This window comes from Pteropus medius, unplaced genomic scaffold (genome assembly GCF_902729225.1).
Source record: "Pteropus medius unplaced genomic scaffold, Ma_sr-lr_union100, whole genome shotgun sequence".
Lineage (NCBI taxonomy): Eukaryota > Metazoa > Chordata > Mammalia > Chiroptera > Pteropodidae > Pteropus > Pteropus medius.
Window position 1 is genome coordinate 578,957 of NW_024356397.1, and position 21,028 is coordinate 599,984.

Consider the following 21,028-nt stretch of genomic DNA (forward strand, 5'->3'; position numbering starts at 1 on the left):
AGTGAAATTTGGGACTTTTCAGAAGATTTTATCTGGACTGAATTTTTCCAGCTTTTTTTTTTCTTGTCCAATCTTTGCTTTTCCTTTATTTCTTCTTTCCATCTCTCCTCCCACCGGAGAGAAAGAAGCAATGAAGTCTCTTTTCATCTCCTATCTGGGTGATTGAACTTTCTGGCTCTCTACCAATCCTCAAAATGGATCTCTGCCTCTCTTTTTCTGTCTCTTCATTCTGTAAAAGGAAAGCTGAGAGTTAGGGAAAGATGAGACCAGGAGCCCTATACCTTCTTCCTCATGGGTGTCTCATACTCTGGCAAGTGATCTCTTTGGGGAAAACATGGCCAGAGGCAGCAGCAAGCAGGTTATGAACACAGTTTCAGCTGCAACCAGAGAGAACGCAGACAAGAACTGCCAACAGGGAGAGTGTGAGGCCCTGGTGTGGAGGCAGACTTATTGGGAAGAGCTTTTTTGGGAAGGGACCCAGAGGCACTGACAAAATTAGGTGATGTTCACCCTGAGTGTCCATGTGCCATACATGAGACTTGGGGAATCAAAGAGGCCGAGGCTCACCACAGTGAAGAGAACCCCAGGATGCCCCCTCTTTGTCCGTTTTGGCCAAGATAGTCATTCATGGAGACTGGAAGCACCTCAGTAAAACTCTCTGAGTATTCCCAGGGTGGGTCAGCCCCACCTATCCAAGGGTCCTTGGAGGGAGAGGGCTATCTGAGAACTTTGATAGACAACTAGATTCCTGGCAGGGAGTGGGCCCTATACCTGGTCGCCGCAACCTATCATTTGTCTCAGGAAACTGTGGAAAACTTCCACTCAAGCCTCCTTTTACAACCCTGGGGCTCTCATACACTATACCTGATGAAACCTTTATAGACTTTCCTCCCACAACTGTACATTTACATACATTGTTTCTTTTGCCCAGAATTCTGTCCCCTATTTTTTTCTCTAGAAAATTCAGATTCTTCCATCTTTTCAAGACTAGTTGAAAGGTTACGTCTTCTCTGAGGCCTTCCCTGAGACAGTTGCTCTTTTTCTTTGTTCCCCTAAAACTTAATTTATACATTCTCACTGGCCACATCCATTTATCTTTTTATACATGTGCCTGCACCATTAGACTGTGAGTGCCAAAAGGAAAGGATCACTCCTTAATTACCTTGGTATTCTTCAAATTTAGAAATTTGCTAAGTACTCTAGAAATATTTGTTGAGCGATAGTATAATGTACTCAGAACTAGATACCGTGAGGTATACACAAAAAAGACAAAACATAAAATGCAATTTCTCCTAATAAGAAATTTATTTATTTATTAATAATTTAATGTAATATATTTAATATTTAATTATTTAATAATATTATATGTGCCACATATGAGCCATTTAACAGTGCTTACTATATTCCAGGCCCTGAATCACTGAATTAAACATACACATCCATTTACTTCTCACAATAACATGTAAGATAAGTAGTATTATTACCCCCAAATTACAGATGGGTAAAAATAGGCTCTGAGATATTAAATAATTTGCTTGAGATCTTGAAGTGACTGTCAGAGCTAAGATTTGAGTGCAGGGATTTCTGACTCTAAAATTCATGCTCTTAACCATTATACTGTGGTATCTGAGACAAGTTTCGTACGATACAGTTTATACTATCACTATTACAGAATCATATAATAAGATACAAAACCATAAGGTTCAATTTGAAAATAAAATATATAAATAAGGTTATTAATTATCTGGTACATATAATAATTGCAAAAGGAGTTAGATAACAAATACATGTGTACGATATCTGAAGTAGCCAGCAAAAATGTTGCAGAGATAGAAGCTGAGCTGAACTGGCCCTTAGAGAGTGGATTAGAAGAAGAGAACCAACATGAACATATTTCCTGTGTAAGTCCTGTATGTACATTGTCTCATCTGATCCCTCACAGCAACCTGTGTTGGAAGCTCTGTTTTCCCCATTTACCAAGGGGAAACTGAAACTCAAGGAAGTTAAAAAATTTGCCCAAATCCACACCACTAAGTGTTGAGCTGAGACTGAAACCCAGATTTCTCTTCTTCCCCATAAGGCCTCAGGTTGGTAGATAGGGCCAAGGAGAGCATTCTGGTGGAAGGCAGCATCAGGAGCAAAGATAGTAGGCTGGAATAAGCAGGATGACTGTGAAAACGAGGAAAAAATAGGCATCTAGCTTTCTATCGTCCAAGGAGCAGAGGGTGGGACTTCCTAGGCAGCTCCGCCCACTGCAGAGGATTGCAACAGGATAGGGTGGGGGTAGGGGTTCTGGGGTTCCTGGAAGGTGACTGAAGCCCATAAAGACTGGCACTATGCCCATTGTGTGGCTAAAACTGACCCCGCCCAATATTGCTGGGGTGGGAGAGCCATGGCCTGAAGGCTAGTTCTTGGAAGTCTAGCCACTCCCCCGACACACACACACACACACACACAGCCCCCCAGCACTGCTGCATCCTAGCACTGGTTCTCTCCCAGGGTCAGGCTGCCCACTGGCTTTATTTTAGTTCTGTCTCAAGCACCTCTCTACCAGAATCTGGCTTCCAGATAACTGCTCTCAGTTTCTTAAGCTCCTGAGGCACTCTGGTCTCCGGGTTTCTAAGCTTCCATCTCCTAATAATAGCTGAGTCACTTTCTTATTTTATTTTCCCAACAATTCCACTAAATAGGTATTATCATCATTATCTCCATTTTTCAGGTGAGGAAATAAAGCTCAGAAAAATTGGGTTTGCCCAAAGCCACATAACCAGTAAATGCAGGCAACTCAAACTCAGGTCTTAAGATTCAAAATCAGTTTCTTCCTCATTCTACTATATACCATGCAACCTACTTTTCTCTAGATTTAGAATTAAGCCCCAAGGGTTGTTTCTTCTAGGCTATTCTGGACTCATCTATCACCCTTTATCTGTTTAGAGTTTAGTGCCAGGCTCTGCTAGCAAGGCATAACTCTTAGATGCCAGGGTCTGGGAACCTCAGTTCTACCAAATCCTGAGAGCCTTGAAAGCAGAAAGCGCTTCTGGCCTGAGAGTGGGGTTCAGTGCCCCCTCAACTCCTGAGTCAATCCTCTAAGAATTCTTATCTGTGGAAAGGAACATCCTTAAGGATTTTTCTATCCTATTCTTACCCAAAGTAGAACACAAGAGAAAAACAGTGAATGGCTTAGAGGGTCTGGCTCCACCATCTGGGCCTCACTTTATATGCCCCCCCTTACTATAGTAAGAGGGGCCTCATTATGCCCTGATCCCAGAGCCCCTCCACAACCTTCCCCCAACCATCCGGGGTAACCGCCAGGCTCTGCTGCCTAGGATAACGCCCAGCCCTCCCCTTGCCCCCTGTGGCTGCCTCCCCTTTCCGTCTGTTGAGAGAGGAAGCCAGGGGGTGGCGGGTGCAACCCTGGAGGGCGCTGATAAAGGGCCAGCTCTGCTCCCACCCCCTGGGGCCACTGTGGTCAGACCAGCAGGCAAGCAGGCAAGGCAGCCAGCTCCCTCTGGGACCCATGGCCCTCCCCTAGTTCCACCTCTACCAGCCCTGCCCTACTCGGGAAGCTGGTTGCATAACCCAGTGCAGTGGGGTGTTTGGCAACATTGCTTGTGGCTTGACCTGATGCTAGTGGTGGTGTGCACACACTTTAGGGTGAGGGCTGGGGTGGATTGAGCAGGGGTGACAACAAGTCAGTCTTTTTGGAGTGAGTGAACAGCATGGATGGAGAATGGTATAATAGTAAAGATATGTAGCCACATTTTTCTCTAAATTCTATCTCTGCTACCTTTGCTGAAGTGGGAAAATCTTGGGGGGATAGAAAAATCTTAGATATTCTACCTTACCAAGCCATGGGCACTATTCAACCCATTCGGGCTCCTAATCCCCCATAACATCAAACAAAGGAGACTTAAGGTCAAAGGGTGTTGCCTCTGGGCATGAGGAATCTGAGAGAAGGGGGCTAAAGGAACCATTCTCACCCCAAGAGCTGTAAAGGGTGGCTGGAGGCAGGACACAGCCTGGGAAATGCAGTAGTGGTTTTTTTATAGAACCTCTTTTTATAGGAAAGGAGTTGGGATGAGGTGGGAGAGACAACTCTGCCTGGCTAGTTGCCTAAGTGAAGGCCGCCTGTTCACTTAGCTCAGCCTACATGATTATGTCTGTCCCCCTTATACGTAGTAAACTGCTTCAAACAGTTCTATGAATACCTATTGCTTACAGGATAAAATACAACCTCTCTACTTTGACTTTCAAGACACTTTATAATCTAGCCCCTTTCATTCTTCACAGTCCAACTCAATTGCCAACCCTTCTATGAAGCCTTCTCTGAATTTCACTAGGCAGAAATTCAGCTTCATAGCACTTTATATAGACCTTTATTAGTGTAATTGATTCCCTGACTAGACTATGAATGAGGACATAGACTATGTCTTATTCACTTTTGTGTTTCCAAAGTATAAAACATAGTTGACACTCAATAAATATTTGTTGAATGAATGAATGAATGAATGAATGACAAGGATTGTGTTATCCATAGTTGTATCTGTAATGCCACAAACAGTGTCCTGAACTGGTAGTTTTCATTCAATAAATGTTTGTTGACTAGCTGTAACCTGATATCATTATTTAATCAGCTATGAGTGTGACTATCGCCACCCCTCATTCCCTCTGAAATGGCCAAATAAGTATACAAGTAAGAGGGCTGTATTTGAAGGTGCATGTTTGTGACCCAGATTCATGTGACCCAGATGATGACTCTCATCATCAAGAGATTCTAAACCCATATGTAACATGCAATAAAGTCATGGGTCACCTCTTGTTTACAGAGATCACGCATGTAGAATCATAATCTCCTGGGATAGGGATGAAATTCAAAACATTTAACCATGGGTTTAGCATGGGCTTTGATTGATCCCATACACACACAGACTGCGGGGAGGTGGTAAAGAGGTGGTGTTACATTGCCTCTTGAGTTGCTTAGTTATGTTGCTGGGTTGTGGGGGATCCTGAGAGAGAACTGGGGTGGTTGATGTATTGGTGTCGTTGTGGGGAACACTTGGCGGACCCCCAGCAGCTATTCTTTATCAACTAGGACAGAATATTTTCAATCCTATCAGAGAATGCTGCCTTGGAGCGGCATCTGCCTCCTCAGTCTTTAACTGTTTCCAATTTAACTTGAACACTGTAAGAATTAAAAATAGAGAAGTGTAAGCTGCAGCTGTAAGGACTGAAGCTAGACAGAGGAAGGACTTTCCTTAGTGCTAAAAGGCACGACAAGCTAGGAGGAAGCCAGATTCTTTTTTTTTTTTTTTTAGTCTTGAGAGAGATCTGTTTGGCCTGGGCCTTGGGTTGTGTGTTGGAGGGATGAACGAACGACTTTTGGGGGTACTTCGTTGGCCTGACACAAAGCTGCTGTGGTGCTGGAGGATAGACCTGTTATTCCACACATATGTCCTGGCCCGTCCAGGATACGTGGCTGCCATGTGGGTGAGGTGCCTTGCCTGGAAGAAATGAGGACAGAGGGCACCTGGGGTCCCCTTTAAGGGAGGTGAATAATGTCCTTGCTGGTCGCCCCCCCAACTCCCCTCACCTACTGACAACAAACCTGGCCAAGAAAGAGGCCTTTGTCCTAGGACATCTGAGGCTGCAGGGGGAGGGGAGAAGGCTACAGGTGAAAGGACACATCAAAGCAGCCGGCTGCCCCTCCTCCCCAAAATAGCTCCTTTACCTCTTCCCCAGAACCCAGGCTTTCCTTAAGTAAAAGCAGTGTCCTAAATGCCCACCTACCTACACAGCTGGGACACTAGACACCTGGTCCTTTTCTTCAGCTGCCCTTCACCACCTTGCTATGACTCAGTTTCCCTGTTCCTAGGAGAGTCAAGAGGGCAGAGGGAAGGAGGTGACAGCTTGTATAAAGTTTAGAGGTCACTTTGGAGTGGACCATCACTTTGGAATTCATCATCTGCATGGGAGAAACACAGACCCGACTGGACTCCTGGGCTCAAAAGGAGGGCTGGGAGAGGCTTGGAGCCATGTGTGCCCCCGCTGGCCGGGAGCAGAGTGGGGGCGGGGTGTGGGCAGAAACCACACCGGGCTCAAGTTTCCTCTCTTGGCCAGAAGGGGCAGGAGGAGAGGAGGGCCACGGAGAAAGGGGAGGGTTGGAGGAAGGACGGAGAACTCAGGCCGAGAGCTTCAGAGAGGAGGCTAGTGCACCGCCCCAGAGGTCTCAGTGCTCAGCCTGAACTTCCACACTCAGCCATCAGCCATGGCCTGGGGGCGGGGCATGGCCTTTCCCGGTTCTCAGAGGTAGCAGGGATCCTCACCCAGGAGGTGTCAGCCCAGGCCCGGCCTCCCCAGAGACAGCACCCGGAGCCTCATCTCTCTCCACACCCTGCTTGGACCCTGCCACAAGGTGCCTGAGGGGTGGGGTGGAAGGGAGATTCCAGTGGGATCCAAGCTGGGGAGGTGGAGGAGGCAGAGGGAGAAAATAGCCAACTTTCCACATATTCCTAGGAGATCTCAGACCTTCCCAGGCTGCCCCTGGTTTAGGAATTTGACATCTTTGGGAACTCTTCTGGGAGAAGACCTAGTTGGCTTCTGAAGAGCTCCGGGAGTCTTGGGGGTGAAAGGTTGTGGGTGGGGATCGGACAGTGGTTCCCTGAGGGGATGGGGAGTGACCCTGAGTAACCCTTCAGCAGGCTGGCTGCTCTGGGGAAGCCAGTAGACTTTTAGGTATATAGTACTATCCTTTCTCCTCTCCATTCCATCTTGCTGCCCTGTCCAGCCAGCTGGGAAGGTTCAGAGAAGCTGAGGAATTGGTGACACTGGATGTCTGGATCACTGAGAAGTATTGTTGCAACAGGATGGGATGGTGTGGGTAGGGGTAGCTGAGTTCTTGCTTTCCTTTGCCCCTTCTCTTCTCTGGGCAGTAGAGATCAGCTGGAACTAGAAGGGAGGGGAAGGCATCCCATCTCCAGTGTAGTTCCTTCCAACTAGAGATCTTGGCAGCAGGGAGGGTTGGGGCTGGAAAGCAGTGGAAGAAAATAGGGGTGGGGGCTGGGACTTTCTAGTCATTAGCCCCCAAAGGACTGGAGTTTGGGGTCTAGGGAACCGAGTAACAGAAAGGCAGAAACTTGTCCCTCTCTCCCTTGTTCCCATATACCTGTTTGAGTTATGTATGCACCCAGGAGGTTGAATCTCACTTTGGTCAAATTAATCTCTCTCTCCCCCTTTCCTCCATTCCCTTTGTTTCTCTCACCTCTGTGTTTCTCTTCCTCTTTGGGGATTCTTCCAAATCTTTCTAAATAGGTTGCTAAGTTGCCACTGCCACTCTACACCCCAGGTTTCACTGATCTCTCGCTATCCTTTCATTGCCTCTGTTGACACCTGGGAAGGTGGAGTTGTGTAATCAGCCTCAGAACAGGGGTCCCAGGGGCATGCACCCTCCCTCTTTGTCAAGGTGGTTAGAGCCCTGGGCTAGCAGTTGAAGCCAAATGCCTTCCTGTCCCCAGCATCCCTCCCCAAATAGTCCTCATCCTGTATCTTTAAGCATAAAGCCCCATGTTATTCTGTGAGTACTCAGGGATTGTGATAAGCTCTTTTTGAGTAGGCCCATCGGGATGAAAGCAAAGAAGGTAGATTATAGAGGTGGCTCCAGTCCTACCTGATGCACAATGATGGGGAGTAAGATGGCTGTGTGACCGCAAAGTGTGGCCTAAACTGGAAAGTGGGAACTGATTATTATAAAAGAAAGGGGACACAGGGAGGCCTGTTATACGTTCTCAGTATCTCTCTAGTTTCTGCACCCTCTGTGATGTTCTTTTTGATCAAATTCGGACTATGCCCTCCTCCCTGATCTGTACTACTGGCTGCCAGTCCTCAGAAAGGTAGGCTCCTAAGACCCCAGAGGGGCTTTGCATGTTATATAGACCATTGACCCATCCCTGAATGTCGAGGGAAAAATATACTCCTCCCCTTTGGCCTGGTGCAAACTTGCCAGTGTATTCAAAAGCTGGTTGGAGCTGATCCAGAGGTCCTTTTCAACTCCTCCTTCCTCAACATCTTGCCTCCCCTCTGCTCCCATTCTGGATTCTCATTTCCCTTTCCTACAGTGAGGGGGAGGTTGAGCTTCTGGTCTTTATGAAAAGAGGCTGATATCTAGTCACAGAGACTGGGGCAGCCAAGAACCCAGGCTTGACTGGGTCAAGTGTTTGAAGCTAGGAGAAGCCTGGAGATCACTTACTGGGCTCCTTTCTGTCACTGTTTTTTTCCCCCATAAATTTATATGGTTGGACTAGTCTAGTATTTCTCAAGGTGGAGTGGGCCTCTGGCACTTGTTAAAATGCTGATAGCTATGTACCTGCATCTGTGAATTCAATTCAGTAGGTCTGGGATGGTGTTCAGGATTCTGTGTCCTGGGCAAATGTGCTACACAATAAAGTTTGTGACTGCCCGAGCTAGACACAATCTACTTACTGTCCCTCACAAGGAGGTACTTCAGTCCTGTCTCCATTAAGTGGAAAAGACTGAATGTAAAGCGATTTGCCAAGGGTCATGCACCTGGAAGACCAGAAAACATGGTATTCTGCCTCCTAGGGCAGGATCTTTGTACTACACCTAAGAGTCAGATCCAGGAAGATATGAGAGACAGAGGGTGGGGGTAGGTGTGTGTGTGTGAAGGACTGTGAGGCAAGAGTCATTGCCCCTGCCCCCTAAACCCCTTCTCCATTCACTTTGCCTTTGGGCAATTTCCTCCAGAACCTGGGTGGGGGAGGGTGGGGTTCCGGTGTTGAAATGGCATCCTGGACAGACATAAACACCCCACCCTCTCTGCCCATTGGCCAAGAGCCTGTGCCTATACCAACTCTCAGCTCTGGGGATGGCACTAGAACAAGAGGGTAGGAGCAGAGCCTAGGGGAAATCCTTGTTCAAAAGGATAATTTGCAATTATCACTAATTTTGTGGTAAGTCAAAGAATAGACTCCATGTTAAATGGCTGTGATAGGCCATCCTTGTGGTGATCTAAAGTCATGCAATTTGAGGTCATTCAGTCTTAATCTCTGTTTTTCTGTAAGTTGTCCTCACCCCTAGCCTGTCTGCCTTTCCTTACATGGCAAGAGTTGGGTATAGCTTTGGCCCTGAGATCAGGGGGTCCCTGCCAAATCTACTTGACATCTCTTGCCAAAGCCAGAGAGAAAAGATATAGGGAGAGAAGGGTGTCAGGGAATGGGGAGATAGGATGAGGAGAGAGGCTGACAGAGAGGAGAAGATGAAGGCAGGGGTGAGGTTTTACAGAGAAAGTTGAACTGTCTGAACAGAAAGGGACCTCCAAGTTCAACTTGTCCAACTCCCTGGTTTTACAAATGAGGAAACAGAGGATCAAAGAAGTGTGATGACTTGCCCAACATCACACTGCTGCTTTGTGGCAAACCTTCGGCTAGAGTCCAGATCAAAAGAAAAGGGTCTGAAGAGGAATATATATTCAAGACTCTAAAGAGATATTTCCCAGAAGAGGAGAATAGAGATTGAGATTCCACAGAAAGAACCGATAATGTAGACTACCAATAGAGGCTTGGAGTATGGATGAGAAGGTGCCTGGAAGGCTATATATAAGCCAATAGAGGTTCTAGGCCTGACTCTGCTATTTACCAGCTTGGGTCTCAATTTCTGAATGGACCTTATAGGATCTTTGTGAAAATGAACCTCATAAACTAATGCTTGTAAAACACCAGCACAGTTCTTGACAAGCTTAATAAGTCTTTGTTACAGTTGTTATATTACCTTTGAAGAGGAAAGATCCTTGGCTGTGTAGGTTGGAGTTTGGCCAAGATGACCCTGCGGGGACACAAGGCAGAGGTCCAGTGTCTCCAGAGACCATTCCTCCTTTGCTGCCTGCTGCTGATAAACCTCTTATCTGGCCCAGGCAGGGGAGCCCAGGGCCAGGATAGAAGAAGAGGGCAAGGCTGCTATCAGCCACCAGGCCTGGGCCATATCTCAGAGAAGGGGAGGGGCCGTCTACTTGACTCTTTCCACAACACACTCCTTGGGATGCCCAAGCACGCATTCTCATCTTGGGAAGAAAAGGCTAAGATCCTAAAACTGAAAACAGAAGAGGAAAGTAGAGTAATCACTGATGTTGTCCCAGAAAATGAGGGGAGAACCTCTCCCTCCCCAGAAGATGTGACTTCTGCCCCAGCCAGTGATATAGTTTTGGGGAGAAAGAAGTAGGGGAAAGAGAAGGCATCTTGTCTGAAAACAAGGTAAAGGTCTACTGTGTTCCCAAAGGAACTAACTACGGCCATAGCATGTGAAGTAGAGATAGCACTGCAGAGGAAGCCTTTCTAGCTTAAGAAGGTGGTTGATGAGTCCAGCATGAGTGGGAAGGGATAAGGTCTCTTCTCTCAGGTGAGGTTGAGAGGAGCCTCTTCATGGAGGCAGGACGAAATTGCTGACCCCTAGCAAGAGAGGCCCTAACCCCTATTTCTCCTTTGACACAGGTTGCTGGGGCCATTTGGGCTTTGGGGGACCCTGGACCAGGCCCTGGCCCAGTAGGATGCCCCCGTGTCCTCCCCAGCAGAGCAGGAACAGGGTGACACAGTTGCCCACTCCAGAGCTGGGCGAGATGGAACTGACTTGGCAAGAGATCATGTCCATCACTGAGTTGCAGGTGAGTAGGATTGGGGGCAGGGGAAGGGAAGAGCTGAGAAGTAGGGAGTCTAACAGAGTCTGAGGCAGGGGGCAGGAGCAAGGAGGGCTCAGGGTCTCAAGTTGGAAATGTTCCGGGCACTGGAAAAGGAAGGGCCAGAGTTGGAGGGAGATCTGGTTGGAAGAGGAGAACATTAAGGGGAAAGAGGGTGTGGAAGAGCAGGGGATAGGAGCGGTGGGGAAGGGAGGATCTGCTTGGAGGTATAAACTCTCTCAGCAGCTACTCTGCTCACATCTCTCTACTCCACCTCCTGCCCTGCCTTCTTTTTCTCACCGTTTCCCCTTCTGACCTCCCTCTCCTCCAATCCTGCCCATCTTCTTCCTTCATTCCCTTACCCACTACCCTCAGCTGCCGGGCCCCTTTCCCTCAGGTAGTTGAGCACTAGTTCAGGGGCCTCAGGAAGGGGGGCGGTCAGACTATGCCGGGGTCTTCTCCTGCTAGTTGTACAAAGGGGTGTCTGTTGGCCTAACAATGATGCCTTTGTCCCCAGCTGAGTTGGAGCAGAGTGGCTCCCCAACGTGGGTTGGAGGCCCTGTTTCTAGCATGTTCTCTCCTCTCTGCACCTGGGCAGAGACAGAGGGACTGCAAAGTAGAGGGTAGAGCTTGCGCAGGCTCCCCAAGGCCCCTTAACCCGCTAGCTGTGCCTGTCTCCTTTCTCTTCTCTGCGGCCATGCCTGGGCCCTCAGGATCTGCCCTAAGCCCTGCTTCCACACAGCAGCTCCCTCTGCTGGGCACCCAAAGCATGACCAGGCTCTGAACTTGCCCCTTGGACCCTAGACAACCGCAGCTGGTAAGGGTTCTGAGGGGTCATCTTGAATAAAACTCCTATTCTTCCTGAAGGAAATAAAGAAACATGAGCCACTTCAACCTAGTAAGAACTTGTTCTGAGGAGGAGGCGATTCCATAATTGTTGTCACGTTAGTCCTTTCCGAAGTCTGACCTCAGTGGCTCCATTCCTGTTTAAGCTGCCTTCTTTGAATAGCTGCATCACAACTTTACAAGAAGCTTTCAGTGATTTTTAGCATCATTCTGTTCCCTTGTTACTATATCACTTGGTCTTTTAGAAGGACCCAGGTCGGTCCTGAGACAGAGCTGGTTCTCTTCCTCAGCCTGTATCCAGTGCTCTTTATGTCTTTTCTTGCAGGGCCTTAATGCTCCAAGTGAGCCATCATTTGAGCCCCCAGCACCAGCCCCATACCCTGGGCCCCCTCAACCCCCAACTTATTGTCCCTGCTCAATCCACCCAGATGCCAGCTTTCCCCTTCCTCCACCACCTTATGAGCTCCCAGTACCTTCATCTCATGTCCAAGACTCCCCATATTCCTATGGCAACGTGGCCATACCAGTCTCCAAGCCACTGACCCTCTCGGGTCTGCTCAGTGAGCCCCTTCCAGACCCCTTAGCCCTTCTGGACATTGGGCTGCCATCAGGGCCACCCAAGCCCCAAGAAGACCCAGAATCTGACTCAGGATTATCCCTCAACTATAGTGATGCTGAATCTCTTGAGTTAGAGGGCACAGAAGCTGGTCGGCGGCGCAATGAGTATGTAGAGATGTACCCGGTGGAGTACCCCTATTCTCTTATGCCCAACTCCTTGGCCCACCCCAACTATGCTTTGCCACCAGCAGAGACCCCTTTAGCCTTAGAGCCCTCCTTGGGTCCTGTGCGGGCCAAGTCCACTGCACGGGGAGAGGCAGGGAGTAGGGACGAGCGTAGGGCCCTAGCCATGAAGATCCCGTTCCCTACGGACAAGATTGTCAACTTGCCGGTAGATGACTTTAATGAGCTATTGGCACGGTATCCGCTGACGGAGAGCCAGCTGGCACTAGTCCGGGACATTCGACGGCGGGGCAAGAATAAGGTGGCTGCTCAGAACTGTCGCAAGAGAAAGCTGGAGACCATTGTGCAGCTGGAACGGGAATTGGAGCGACTGGGCAGTGAGCGAGAGCGGCTTCTCCGGGCCCGAGGGGAGGCAGACCGGACCCTGGAGGTCATGCGCCAACAGCTGACTGAGCTATACCGTGACATTTTCCAGCATCTGCGGGATGAAGCTGGCAACAACTACTCCCCTGAAGAGTATGCACTGCAACAGGCTGCTGATGGAGCCATCTTCCTGGTGCCCCGGGGGACCAAGGTGGAGGCCACAGACTGAGCTGGTCCAAAGGGGTGGGGCCGGTGATGGAGATTTCCTTCATTCCCTTCTGATAAAGGTACTTCCCAAACCTGAGGCTCAAAAGGGGACAACAGTGGGAAACCTGGCATTTGGAAGGTCCAAGCTGTGTTAAGTGAGGCTTGCTTGCCTTGAAGCAAGTATGTGAGGGGAGGGCTGGAATCTCCTGTGATTCAGCTTCCCAGGTCTCCAACCTCTATTCTTGTTTGAGCTTTGGTTTATAAAGCATTCTACAGAAATAGCCTTCCATTGTGTCTTCCTTCTCCAGGGACGGTGATGTGGCTGTGCTCTCCCCAGAGTTCATTGCTTGGTGGGGAGGGAATCCTGCCAAGCTCATTTCTCCTACAGCTCTGTGTAACAGTGGTACACACAAAATTTGGGCTCCGGCAGTGTGGAAATCTAACATTTTCATCTTCCTTTTCAGAGCCAGGGGCCATGAATGATCTGGGGAACCTCACTCTCTCTGGTGGGCTCCTATTTATAGAGTTGGGGTTGCTGCCAAAGCTGGCTAGATCCTCTGGTGCAAGGTCCCTGAAGTTTAAGGTTCTCAATCTTTGGAACACGGAAAAGCCTAGAATGCTCATGGGCTTTTTCTATTCCCCCCTATGCCCACTTCTATTGGACTCCCTTGGCCTGGGGCCTGATGTGCCAGAGCTCTCAGAAGACCCATTGAGCAGCTCTTGATTAGAATGAATTTGATTGGACGCCAAAGTTTCAGGGGATTTCATACCCAGGTCTGGGTAAATCCTGCTCCACAGTGGAGTACAATATGCATTTCGGTTAAATTTTCTAACTCCCTACCTGTCTGTTAGACACTATGCAATTCTTGCTTTGGGCCTTCCCGTGCTCTTAGATCCTTGAAGATCTAGGGCATTTAAAAGTTGTAGTTCTTAAGTCTTTTATTAGGTTCACTCCCTTTAAGCAACTTTCTCCCCACTTCCATATATAATTCTTACCCCTGTAGCTCCGTTTTTTGAAGCTTCAGATAGCTGGCCAATACATACTTGTTCACCAAAGATGAGATCCACTATGCCCCTCTAGAATTTCACAACAGACATAAACCTAGATCCACTTGGAAAGTCAGCTCAGTGGTGGCTCTAGCTTTTCTAATTTTTCTTTCACCAGGAGTGCTAGAAAAAGGTTATGACCAAGTTAACTAGGTCAAAGTTTGTTCCTGCAGAGCCAGTTTCTCTTGGATTTCAGTAAATGATGGTGCCCATGGAATAAACTTAAAATAGCAATACACAGTATTAGAATCAGTTCCAACAATCCACCCTGAGTGCCAACCTGTGGTTAAAGCATTTATATAAACTGCTAGCTTCAAATTGCAGTACTACCTAATCCTAAGACTTTGTCCCTTTAGATTGATTCCACTAGTCTCTTGGTTTACCAGACACCTGGCATGTAATTATCTATATTACCTAATAATATCTATTATTCTCAAACTTGAAATGGTAAAGAATGTACAGAATGAAGTTATTTACCATAAATATCACAAAGGAAGAAAAATAAATAGAATCAAGTTAAAAACATTTTATTTAAAATGTTCATTCAGAAAATTGAATGATTAATTCAAGCCGCAAAATGGCTAAATAAAAACTGCATAGCAGTGAAAATGAAGTACACAGTGGCTCAGATAAAGGTTGTCCTCATAAGGATGTTCCTGCAAAAGAAAAAAAATTATAAAGTATTTACATAAGCAAGTGAAAATCACATCCATTCTTTACTGGGAATCCAGCTGCTTTAAAACTTTTTGCTGGCTGTTTTCCTATTAGACCAGGTTATGATTTTTTTGGGTGGGTGGGGGGCTTCTGAGAGACTACCATTCTCTTTGGCAATACCAAAGCACTTTTACTGATTATTACTTTATTTATAAAACTTACCTTTTAGCCATGAATTTGGACGAATAAGTTTCTGTTTTTTTAAGAGCTGATAAGCCTGAAGCCTGTAGAAGCTGACTCCTCCCTAGAAAAGCAAACAACCTTTAGAAGTAGCTTTTTTCTGAGAACAAGTCCCATCTCAGGTTAACCTCCCACCCTCCATTAATGGTCCACCCACCCAACCCTCCCACCTCCACTTTGGGGAAGATTCTAATGCATTACTTTGAGCCATTGTTTTAAGGAAATGGGTCAAAGGAAGGTAAGAAATAAAAAATAAAGGACAAAAATATATCACAATAGAGATATTTAAAGTGCTCACTTCCTTCAATTAATTAGGAGCCACCAAGATTAGGGTGTTGATTTAAAACAATTCGTCTCCAGAAAAACCAAGTTCAGCTTAACTGGACTAGTTTTGGCTCAATATATTAAGGAAAATATAACAAAACTGGATTTTGAGATAACTATATGGATGTAAGTAAAATCTGTTCTTACCTACCAGCATAGCAAAAAAACCTTTCCTCCTGGTTCTGACTGCTAGTCCTAAGAGTCAGGTGTGCCTTACTCTTGTCTGCCTCCTTCCTTGCGATGGTCACTGAAACTTCACTCCCTCCTAGCTTTCATGGAGCGTGCCGTGGCCTGCCCCTGGCTTATCTGTACTCCACATACCACAAGTGTCTACTCTCAGCTGTAGAGTGTCTGAGCTCGAAGCCATTCGCGCTATACTTGCTAGCAGTTCCTAGAAGCTGAACATCTCTCCTGGATCTTTAAAGGCATTGTCAGGAATCCTGAGGTATCTGCAAACTCCCTCAATAGTTAAGGTTCCACCTGCCATTGCAAACTCAGCCAATATCAAACCCATGGAACTGTACCATCCATGCTTTCCCACCCACCTCCACCACCCAGCCACCCTTCTCCCACCCTCCCCTCCCCAAACTTCCAAGCGACACACCCATGGGATGGAATACACAGTCCTAGTGATAAACAAATCTCTATGCTACTAGTAGGTACAATGGCACTGAGATTCAGGGTATCAAAAGGAGGGCTTAAAAGAACCTATGTACAAAACAACAATGATTGGATATTAACTGTTAAAGGTTTGAAATCATTTTCTATACAATTAACATTTTAGGATGATCGTGTGGTCTTGTGCCATGTTTAAAGGAAAACTGCAGTTAGCAAGTTTTAAAGAAGTATGGCTCCTCAACATCTCCATAATTTTAATCTCCAAACTAGGCAACTAGTGTGGTTAAGCTATAAACCTCTATGAAGACCCACCCAGCCAGAACAAAATACACTGCAGTTTTCCTTTAATGTAAACCTGTTTGTGTGTCAGGAGTTAAATTCTCATTGATGTTTAAAAAGGTCTCCCAAATAATTCTAATCTGTGGATTTACAGGGTGGCATTAGCCAGCAGCTAGTTTCTATTCTCTGGCAGAGTTTTGAACTTGAATTGTGATAGAAGCATTGAACATATCAGGGGTAGTGGGTCGGGAAAGTCCAAAGCTCTGCCAGTCCCAAATCCATACAGTTGTCATTCCATTCAAGAGAATATTAAATCGTTTATTGATTACACATGATAATGGATGATACACAAGCTTCATTCCCATCTATAATTTTATCTGGTACCATAATTCAATTTAGATATATTGCATAGGATGTGCCAACAATCATTAATTACCAAATAAATTCCATGACTGCTTGGGTGACCCTTTTAATGGTGAACTCCAGGTCACAACACAGTAACTGTCAATTCAACTACACCAAGCAAGGTTTCTGAAGACAATGGCTTCTGTGCCCAAGCAGGTTGCAAATAAATTTCAAATGGAACCTGGCATCACCCTGAAGGAAATCTAACTTCACACTGTTGGGGTAATTAACCAAGATGGCTTCAGAGTAGACTAACTTTACACAGCACATTTAAAAAAAGACACATTTATTCAGCGTCATGATCAGACTATTACATTTAGCAATCAACAGCATGGGTGCAAAAAAAAAATCTACATTAAAACCCTTTGTTGGAATGCTTTACACTTTCCACAGAACAGAAACTAAAATAACCTGTTATACAATTAGTCACAAATACAGTCCTCGAGTTTTTTTGCCCATGTACACATGAGTATTGTCTAAAACATGTCTTCTTTGTAGCAGCTAGGCCCTGCCACCACTGTGCTTGGCTGAGTTCACAAATCTGTTGTAACCTGTAGCTTCCCTGTCACTTCTCTGGCTCTCCTCTCCTGCTAAGCTTTGTTTCCTGTTGAACAATATGGAATAAAGTTGTTAATCTAAACATATTAAGACTCAAGGCTACAATCCAATAGCAAGTTGTTTCCCACAAATTTGCTGATCTGAATATTAACTTAATATCCACAATATTACTGCAGTTATAACGTTAACTATGTTGCACTGCTCAGCTACATTAGGGTTACTGGGTTATCAATTATAAAAATTAAGTCAAAACACAAAAAGATGTTCACTTACCTGGTAGTAATTAAAACCTTCTGCCACTGCCATAGCTACTGCTACTGCTGGAACCACCATAGCCACCTAAAAATAAAATTTACTCTTTTAAACTTCTGAAGTTTCTGTAGTAATGTTTTGTATTTGAATCAATAGTCTAAATAGAGTGTTTTAATTGACTTATTTCCAATCTGATTACAAGTTACCAGCCATTTAAATATTTTTTTAAACAGTACTACTTATAGGTACAGTTAGTCCTCTAATACAATACACACACTATACCTTGATTTCGTGGTTTGGCAAAGTACTGGCCACCACCACCATAGGGGCCAGAGCTTCTGCCTCCAAAGTTTCCTCCTTTCATGGGTCCAAAATTTGAAGATTGATTGTTGTAGTTGCCAAAATCATTGTAGCTTCCGCCCCCTCCAAAATTGCTTCCTAGGAATGGAAAAAATTCCTTTAACTGTTACTTGTGAAAGATAATTCTGAATTCTATTTAGTATTCAGAGTGAAAAAAAAAAGGTTGCATGATCTGCCTGCCTTCCTCCCAAACTGGTAAGCTCCAATGTTTACCTCTGTGCTTCATCTTTTCTAGGCAAGGCACTCAGTTAAATAATCCAGTATTTAAGAAAATTTTACCCAACTCACCATGACAATATATTCTTTTGCCTTGAAGGCCTTTACCCATCTGGGGGCACTGCAAACACATGCTGGATACATCAACTAAGTGCCTATGGTCCTAAAGAAGTTAAGATACTAAATGCTACTAGAAGCTAATCTAATTCCAGTTGAAGATGCCCCTATCCACTTATACTCATCTATTTGGGAGTGAGGCGGCCCCAGCTTAAAGCTAGGAGGAGGTAGCATAGCAAGCCCATTAAAAAAGAACACCATGCACTGCACCACATAATGCTTTAAGAGCATCAAATCCCCACATGGATACGAATTCTACAAGACTAATCTAGCTACTGCACCAAGTACCTGGATCACTGGATACCTACCACTACCACCGCCAAAGCCGCCTCCGCCTGCTCCGTTGTTATAGCTGTCATAGCTGCCACTCCCGCCATAGCCACTGCCCTGGTTTCCATAACCCTGTCCACCACTTCCATAGCCTCTGCTTCCTCCAGAGTAACCAGGGCCGCCTCCTCCATAACCACCTACAAGAATACAATTCTTCTCAATAAGACAAAAGTATTCAACAATCAAAATATGTTTAAGCGCAACGGGTAACAGCCTGCTCACATCATGCTGTTATGATCAGAGTTTAGCTTGTCATGCACTAAAATTTTAGTCTCTGCTAACCTATTCTATAGGTTGCTGAAAACTTTTCACCTGTACACTCCTACAAAAAACAAAAAAAACAAAAAACCCCACAAAACCACTCTCCACTAAACTTACCATCATTACCAAATCCATTATAGCCATCCCCACTGCCACCATATCCTCCACCACCACGGCTGCCACCAAAGCCACCTGGGAAGACAGTGGAGTTTTAAATTAAAGCAGGTTTCAAGTACATGAATTGCATGTAATTATAGCCTTTTAAGTTTAAACTTTAGGGAGCAGTTCCTGTACTGCAAAAATGATTTCCATACCAGATTTTAACTCCTAGGTAGAACAAATACCAGAACTACATTTGGATAAAATGTAACTGGAAATGTCGGCCTGTAGCTACATGCTGCCACAAGTTGCCAAAAGGGGTAAGTCGCCTGGAGCACCTAATTTACAATATTACTATTGTAAATAATACTAACAGTAAATTATAACCACACATACCTCGACCACTGAAGTTTCCTCCACGACCAAAGTTGTCATTCCCACCAAAACCACCTCCACGACCACCACCGAAGTTTCCAGAACCACTTCGACCTTCAGAAAAAATTTTAAGTGTTAAACCATATAGACTGGAATTGTTCAGTTACCTTTAAGGTTTAATTAAAAAGCAACAAACCCACCTCTTTGGCTGGATGAAGCACTAGCCATCTCTTGTTTAGATAGGGCTTTCCTTACTTCACAGTTGTGGCCATTCACAGTATGGTATTTCTGAACTAAAAAATCCCGAAGTTAAAAAGGAGAGTCAAGATTTAGAATAAAATGCAGAATTCAAAATCCTTAGCAAATGCCCATAATCTGATACTCACTGACAATCTTGTCTACAGAATCATGATCATCAAAGGTTACAAAAGCAAAGCCTCTCTTTTTGCCACTGCCTCGGTCAGTCATGATTTCAATCACTTCAATTTTCCCATACTGTTCAAAATAATCTCTTAGGTGATGTTCTTCAGTGTCTTCTTTAATACCACCAACAAAAATCTTTTTCACAGTTAAGTGGGCACCAGGTCTCTGAGAATCCTAACAAGAAAAACTCAATTGTTATTTATAATAGCAAATTCACCTCAAGATTAAAACTTATTAACATTTCTGGATGTAAAGTCTACCTAGTGACACACTTCTAAATGATTACTGGGGGAAAAAATCACTTACTTCTCTCGAGACAGCCCTCTTTGGTTCCACAACTCTTCCATCTACTTTATGTGGCCTTGCATTCATGGCTGCATCCACCTCCTCCACAGTGGCATAAGTGACAAACCCAAAGCCTCTGGAGCGCTTGGTGTTTGGATCCCTCATCACCTAAGATAGTAATTCGTTAAATACAAACTAAGACCCCCAAAAGCGATTGTCATTTCTACCTTGAATAAGTTTAACAAAAAACTCTGTATTAGCCCTTTACTTTATACAAAGTCCTTAAGTTTCCTCTTACTCATCTAAAGTAAATCTATGTAGTAAGAGTGAACTTTTTAGTCAGTTAAAGCCACACTCTTGTCTATTTCCAATATAATCTAGTCAACAATCTTCACATGCATTCAGACAGGAACTACAGCAAAAAAAAGCTAAAGAAATTAACTAGCTTATTGCTCTTTTGTTTCTTTCAAGTCTTACCACACAATCTGTGAGTGTTCCCCATTGCTCAAAATGGCTCCTCAGACTCTCATCGGTTGTTTCAAAGCTCAAACCTCCGATGAAGAGCTTCCGCAGCTGTTCGGGCTCTTTGGGAGACTAAAGAACAGAAAAGGGAGAAAAGCGTTAAGTGGACCTATAGGGCAAAACATTTTCCAGTTAAGGAAAGTAAAATTCGACAGCAAGATACCAATCACTTAGTTTTTTCGAGCCGCTACAAGCCACGTGCTTTCCCCCTTTGGGGAGGCATGTTGGGAGCTGAAAAACTGCGAGCGCATGCGTCCCTTTTCTCTCCGACGCAAGCGCAACAAAAGGCCTGGGCGGGAGGGGTCCACCGCCAATAAGGAATTACAGCTACTTTTTAAGAAACTCGCCCACTTAGATAAGGCCAAAGAAACGATTTAATGTGCCTAAGAGTTCTACCACGAGGACCGAGCCCGGCATGATAATTAAAGGTTGCAGGGCGGCGGCCTCATGGCAACGAGGACAAAATGGCGACCCGAACTTTGGGAGCGGTAGGCCCCGGCAGCGATCGAAGAACTACAGAATGGGCTGGTTTAAGTAGCCAACCCAGGCTGCATCCTACCGAACTCAGGATTGGGCGAGGAAGAAAATGAAGTTGGAGAGCATCTTACCTCTGACTTAGACATGACTGCTGGTGGGGCAACTTTAACGATGCTTACTCTGCGGCGTCCACCGACAGAAAGGAGCGATCTAACGAACGTATCTGCCAGCCTACCTTCGGCCTCGCTCTTTTATCCCGCCTCCTCGCTGACGGCATTGGTAGGCTCCGCCCCTGATTTACTCTGATTGGACATTTAAAATACCTTCATGCTACTATTGGTCTGTGGTGCC

General features: G+C 45.6%; 2 protein-coding genes across 7 annotated transcripts; one reads left to right on the forward strand and one right to left on the reverse strand.

Annotated features, from left to right (window-relative positions):
- Positions 1-6,136: 6,136 nt before the first annotated feature.
- NFE2 (nuclear factor, erythroid 2) lies at positions 6,137-16,751 on the forward strand. Of its 5 annotated transcripts, none has more exons than XM_039862163.1 (4): positions 6,137-6,408; positions 6,782-6,877; positions 10,497-10,666; positions 11,850-16,751. In XM_039862163.1, exons 2-4 carry the CDS (start codon positions 6,829-6,831, stop codon positions 12,855-12,857), a joined length of 1,227 nt encoding a protein of 408 aa, XP_039718097.1. In that variant the 5' UTR covers positions 6,137-6,408; positions 6,782-6,828; the 3' UTR covers positions 12,858-16,751. The 5 variants fall into 5 exon arrangements, with proteins under 5 accessions (XP_039718097.1, XP_039718098.1, XP_039718100.1 ...); XM_039862164.1 differs by having other exon boundaries at positions 6,782-6,847; XM_039862166.1 differs by lacking the exon at positions 6,782-6,877 and having other exon boundaries at positions 6,137-6,406; positions 10,492-10,666.
- Positions 16,290-20,962, reverse strand: HNRNPA1 (heterogeneous nuclear ribonucleoprotein A1). Of its 2 annotated transcripts, XM_039862168.1 has the most exons (11): positions 20,809-20,962; positions 20,156-20,272; positions 19,700-19,846; positions 19,357-19,567; positions 19,171-19,263; positions 18,992-19,084; positions 18,614-18,688; positions 18,214-18,372; positions 17,495-17,650; positions 17,234-17,299; positions 16,290-17,006 (listed from the first exon to the last, which is right to left on the reverse strand). In XM_039862168.1, the coding sequence occupies exons 1-10, from the start codon at positions 20,821-20,823 to the stop codon at positions 17,244-17,246; spliced, it is 1,122 nt and encodes a 373-aa protein (XP_039718102.1). In that variant the 5' UTR covers positions 20,824-20,962; the 3' UTR covers positions 16,290-17,006; positions 17,234-17,243. The 2 variants fall into 2 exon arrangements, with proteins under 2 accessions (XP_039718102.1, XP_039718103.1); XM_039862169.1 differs by lacking the exon at positions 18,214-18,372 and having other exon boundaries at positions 20,809-20,961.
- Between the last annotated feature and the right edge of the window lie 66 nt (positions 20,963-21,028).